Source organism: Xenopus laevis, chromosome 9_10L, assembly GCF_017654675.1.
Source record: "Xenopus laevis strain J_2021 chromosome 9_10L, Xenopus_laevis_v10.1, whole genome shotgun sequence".
Taxonomy (NCBI): Eukaryota; Metazoa; Chordata; class Amphibia; order Anura; family Pipidae; genus Xenopus; species Xenopus laevis.
The window spans coordinates 133,360,892-133,366,891 of NC_054387.1; the positions used below are offsets into that span (position 1 = coordinate 133,360,892).

Here is a 6,000-nt window from a genome sequence, read left to right on the forward strand (position 1 = left end):
GCCAACTGTGACTCGGTCTGCCCAGGTCAAATCCAATCTCCAAAATATATTCCAGCGTTTCGGGCATAACCAGCCCTTGATAAGCTTGATAAAGGGCTGGTTATGCCCGAAACGTTGCTTCACAAATACATTTTTTCACTGGAATGCTGCTGGAATATATTTTTATGAGTGGGGGCAAGCTTGGGGGCAGAGGTATGCCACCGGATTCCCAACAGTTATTCTTCTTCTCAAATATGGGAGTCAATTGAACAAGGGGCGGATACATGGACAATGCATTAAAGAGGTTAATTCCTGCCCCTCTAAAATGGGAACAAAGAATGAGGCACATAAATAAGAGGTTCTGATCTATGGTCAGGTGTCCACATAGGATTAATGGGCACTTGGTGCCACTGCAAGCAAATGCCCTGCTACTCACCGGCATGAATGGCAATGGTCCTCAGAGGGAGAAGCAGTTTCCATTGTAACAGGTAACAACAATAACACCCCAACATGTGCTGTACCCCTATAACTGCCCCTACTGTTCTTTTGTACAACTTGTATGCTTCTATCAGTACTACTATAGAATATGTATAATATGTATTAACCCTTTATTTTCATTTTGCCTCACTTATTCAATACAATAATATATTTACTTAACCCCCTGTGAGCCTCAATTTTTGAACATCATGCCAAAGCACTTCACAGTATTCTCACATAAGTGAAATGTTGTTACAACTTAATTCTCACATAAGGGGGGTCAGTATTAAATGAGACATATAGGAAAAATTAAAAAAAAAAAAATTGTAGGCAATAATGAATACTATATGGTGCTGATCTTACTTTTGGTTGTAAATTAATATGGTCTTGAAAAATTGAGCTTTTTTGGAGCTCTCTGGTCCTTGATCAAATGAGGGGTGGGTGTGTCCGAATGGTCCCTGCCAGAAGCACAGTAGGAGGGGGACAGCCAATCACAGCCCTGCAGTCACACAAGCACAGACAGGCTTCAGTTCCCTATCAGGTCCTGCTAGCTGCTGATTGGTTTCTGTCCTACAGTGCAGTGAGCTGAGAGCCATTGGCTCCCCTGCACAGCCTGGGAAAAGAGGCAGCAGCAAGTAGAACAGACTGGTAGAGTTTTGCAGAAATTTACAATAAATTAACACTACTTTTTAAAGCGCATTCCTACTGTATTTAAGAGTTTAAAGGAGAAGGAAAGTCATCTTGCACTTGGGGGTACCAAATGTTAGGCACCCCAAGTGATTGTATTGACTTACCTGAAACCCTGTGCTGGTGCTCCTATCAGCAGAAAACTGCCCCAGCCCAGGGTTATACCAGTGAGCTTTTCACTCTAATGTGCATTTGCAGCCGCGCAAAGACAGAAGAAGATGGAAGAGAAGCGCTCTGTGGTGCTCACTGGTATAACTTTCAGTTTTCTGCTGATAAGAGCACCGGCCCGGGGTTTCAGGTAAGTCAATACAATCACTTGAGGGTGCCTAACATTTGGTACCCCCAAGTGCAAGATGACTTTCCTTCTCCTTTAAAGCACTGGCACATTCTTGTTTTTTTACATATATCTCCTTTAAACCTCTCAAGTGAATTAAAAAGACAGATATCAATGCTCCCAATGAGGATCTTACTTGCAGAGTCAGACTTGAGACAACGGGTCACAGAGCTGCTGGTTACAGGTGAATGAAATCTCTCTCCCTCGTTCCTCATATGGAGGGACATAGGTGTATCTTGGTCACTCAGAGGTCTGGGTCTGTGACTGCTACTGAAATCAATTAAACTTAAACCAAGAAAAGCACTGGCAAATACAGTCTGACTTCGACATAAGATCGGCAACGTCTTGGCTCTCCGCTCCAGCACATAGGGACAGTCAGGGAAGGAGAGTCGGTGTCGGGTGAGGGGATCATCCCTGAACTCCCAATTCTCCAACTCTCCCCCGCAGGAGAAACACCGCACCCGGTCCCCAGGCCCCACATAGTAGAATCCTGCCCGGGACAAGCTTTGCCGATTGTGATGTGGGAAATGGTGACAGTGCCCCCGGTAAGTCTCTAACCTGTTGTGTTCATCACTCATTGTCCCAAGGGGTTTCTGCCCTGAGATACTGGAGCCACTGGGGGGCGCTGATGTCTCACTCTCCCCTTCTGTAATAGACTCCACTTTACTGTAATCCGGGTCCTTTATCTGTCCCTGTACAGTGGGACAATTAGAGCTGCTGGGAACTGTCTGACCGAGTCTCTCACGCATAGGGAGCAATGGAGACTCCTTACGCGAATACTGATATTGACCAAAGATGGAAGACATCTCAGCTTCCAGCTCCAGCACATAGGGACAGTCAGGGAAGGAGAGTCGGTGTTGGGTGAGGGGCTCATCCCCAGGCTGCCAATTCTCCAACTCTCCCCCACAGGAGAAACACCGCACCCGGTCCCCAGGCCCCACATAGTAGAATCCTGCCCGGGACAAGCTTCGCTGGTTGTTATGTGGGAAATGGTGACTGTGCCCCCGGTAAGTGTCTAACCTGTTGTATTCATCACTCATTGTCCCAAGGGGTTTCTGCCCTGAGATACTGGAGCCACTGGGGGGCGCTGATGTCTCACTCTCCCCTTCTGTAATAGACTTCACTTTACTGTAATCCGGGTCCTTTATCAGCCCCTGTACAGTGGGACAATTAGAGCTGCTGGGAAAGGTCTGACTGGGTCTCTCACTCATATGGAGCAGATACTGACTTTGACCAATGATGGGAGACATAACTCTCCAATCCCGCACATTGGGACAGTCAGGGAAGGAGTGTAGGTGTCGCGTGAGGGGATCATCCCAGTTTTCCCAATTCTCTAACTCTCGCCCACAGGAGAAACACCGCACCCGGTCCCCAGGCCCCACATAGTAGAATCCTGCCTGGGACAAGCTATGCCGATTGTTATGTGGGAAATGGTGACGGTGCCCCCGGTAAGTCTCTAACCTGTTGTTTTCATCACTCATTGTCCCAAGGGGTTTCTGCCCTGAGATACTGGAGCCACTGGGGGGCGCTGATGTCTCACTCTCTCCTTCTGTAATAGACTCCACTTTACTGTAATCCGGGTCCTTTATCAGTCCCTGTACAGTGGGACAATTAGAGCTGCTGGGAACTGTCTGACTGAGTCTCATACTCATAGGGAGCAATGGAGACTTCTTACCCTGATACTGATATTGACCAATGATGGGAGACATCTCAGCTCTCTGCCCCCGCACATAGGGACAGTCAGGGAAGGAGAGTTGGTGTCGGGTGAGGGGCACATCCCAGTCCTCCCAATTCTCCAACTCTCCCCCACAGGAGAAACACCGCACCCAGTCCCCAGGCCCCACATAGTAGAATCCTGCCTGGGACAAGCTTTGCTGGTTGTTATAAGGGAAATGGTGACGGTGCCCCCGGTAAGTCTCTAACCTGTTGTATTCATCACTCATTGTCCCAAGGGGTTTCTGCCCTGAGATACTGGAGCCACTGGGGGGCGCTGATGTCTCACTCTCCCCTTCTGTAATAGACTCCACTTTACTGTAATCCGGGTCCTTTATCTGTCCCTGTACAGTGGGATAGTCAGAACTGTAAGGAACAGTTGGACTGAGTCTCTCACTAATCTTGGGCTGATATTGACCAAAGATGGGAGACATCTCAGCTCTCAGCTCCAGCACATAGGGACAGTCAGGGAAGGAGCGTTGGTGTCGGGTGAGGGGCACATCCCAGTCCTCCCAATTCTCCAACTCTCCCCCACAGGAGAAACACCGCACCCAGTCCCCAGGCCCCACATAGTAGAATCCTGCCCGGGACAAGCGCCACTGGTTGTTATAAGGGAAATGGTGACGGTGCCTCCGGTAAGTCTCTAACCTGTTGTGTTCATCACTCATTGTCCCAAGGGGTTTCTGCCCTGAGATACTGGAGCCACTGGGGGGCGCTGATGTCTCACTCTCCCCTTCTGTAATAGACTCCACTTTACTGTAATCCGGGTCCTTTATCAGTCCCTGTACAGTGGGATAGTCAGAACTGTAAGGAACAGTTGGACTGAGTCTCTTACTAATATGGGGCTGACTTTGACCAATGATGGGAGACATCTTAGCTTCCAGCTCCAGCACATAGGGACAGTCAGGGAAGGAGAGTTGGTGTCGGGTGAGGGGCAAATCCCAGTATTCCCAATTCTCCAACTCTCCCCCACAGGAGAAACACCGCACCCGGTCCCCATGCCCCAGATAGTAGAATCCTGCTTCAGCCAATGAAGACTGTTGGAAGAGAACAGGTGCAGGCCAGGGCTCATTATATTTGCTAAAGCTGTCGTACCTTCTGAGGTTTATGCGCATGTCACTGTCCCTCTGAATTGGGAGATCTCTGCTCTGCTGTTCGCTGCTTGTACCCGGGATTTCACTCGCCAAACGGTACCGGAGGCGCCTGAGGGAAGTGCGGCGACGCGCTAATACTGTTACATGTTGCACTTCCGGGAGCTTGGGTAATGTATCGGGTAGAAAATCCGGAAACTCGGGGCACGAAGAGGCTGTGTAAACGCGTGAAATTACAGGGGGCACCGCTCTAATCTCGATGCTCCCGTCTGATCCTCCCTGTGTTTCCAGAAACGGTTTCTCCAGCTCATTCCGTTCCTCCATTGCATTCCGCGCTCTCAGATACTTGTCTGTGACTTTTTGCTACTTCCTTATAGAAGCTCCGCCCCTCACGTGTCTGTCATTGTAACCCTTCCTGGACATTTACACTTCCAGCCAATGAGGGGACTATATGACGCAGTGAGGGGGAGGAGCTTATCTTCGTGACTAGTTCCTATCCCTGGAAAGGACCATCCCTGTAGTGAATAGGAAATCGATAATTCATATCTCAGCGAGTTCGTTTCTCTCCCTAGAAAACACCTAAAGCCTCTAGTGGTGAGGGACCAGGAAACGATTGGAATTAGTTCAGTCTATAATCATACCATATCCAACATTTCGGAGATAAAAAGAGGGACTACAAATTGAGCACGCTCAGGACCGCCATCAGAGATCGCAGGCAGGGATGGGCGAATTTGACCCGTTTCGTTTCGCCATAAATTCGCTGCCGGCGAAATGTCGCAGACGCCCATTAAAGTCTATGGGCGTCAAAAAAAATTTGTCGCGCTGCGAAATAATTTTGTCGCGCGTCTTTTTTTTTGACGCACGTGTCCATACAAGTCTATGGGCGTCATTTTTTCGGCGAAACAAGGCGAAAAAATTCGCCCATCCCTAATCACAGGGCCCCATACAACAACATTTCCTGGCCCCCCCAGGGCTGCGCCCACCGCAAGCCCCACCGACAGGTCCGCCCTCCCCACCACACAAAAAAAAATATTGGTGGCTTGGGTTCCCACATGTTAATAAAAAATAAAAAGATATTGATGGTCATGGCCCCCCAATAAAAAAAACATTTGTGGCCAGGGCCCCCCATTAAAAAAATATTGGTGACTAGGACCCCACATGAGAAAAAAATAATTAGTGGCCAAAACTGATAGCCAGGGCACCCCCCACATTATGAGAATTCCGAGGAGATTATCAGATTCTGGGAGATTTAGTCGCCCGGCAACAAATCTCTTATTCTTTGTGGCGACTCATCTCCCCCAACTGCCTCCTGCCAGCTACAATATCAATCAGCAGCGGGATGGCAATTGCTGCGCTTCTTCTTCTGAAGTCGCCTGACGAGTAAACTTCTAAGTTTTCCCAAGGGACCTCCTTTAAATTATTACAATTGCTTGTTTGCTTATTTAAAAATCGTTACAAAGTATCTTATTTACACCCATTAGCTGTTCTGGGCTCTCTGCCAAAAGTCAATTAAGTTAGAAACTTTGTTTTTTTTTCTCTCTGTTCAGTGCAGAGAAAAACTTGATTTTCCAGTACAAACGAGGGACTGCGGGTTGAGCTGTCAAAAGAGGGACTGTCCCACTGAAAACTGGACAGTTGGGAGATATGTATAATGACAAAGCTAAATGCCATCCAGTTCAAGGACCTTCAGGTCCCAAATAAGGATAGAATCTAGTCTGT

At 48.3% G+C, this 6,000-nt stretch overlaps 1 protein-coding gene across 1 annotated transcript in view; it reads right to left on the reverse strand.

The window, feature by feature from the left end:
- The window catches only part of LOC108703739, a 46,330-nt gene extending 41,597 nt beyond the window's left edge, over window positions 1-4,733 (reverse strand). Inside the window, exon 1 of the mRNA XM_018240018.2 lies at window positions 1,614-4,733. Within this exon, the coding sequence (XP_018095507.1) occupies window positions 1,614-4,605 (2,992 nt within the window). The 5' untranslated portion in view covers window positions 4,606-4,733. The remainder of the gene's footprint in view (window positions 1-1,613) is intronic.
- Window positions 4,734-6,000: the final 1,267 nt, after the last annotated feature.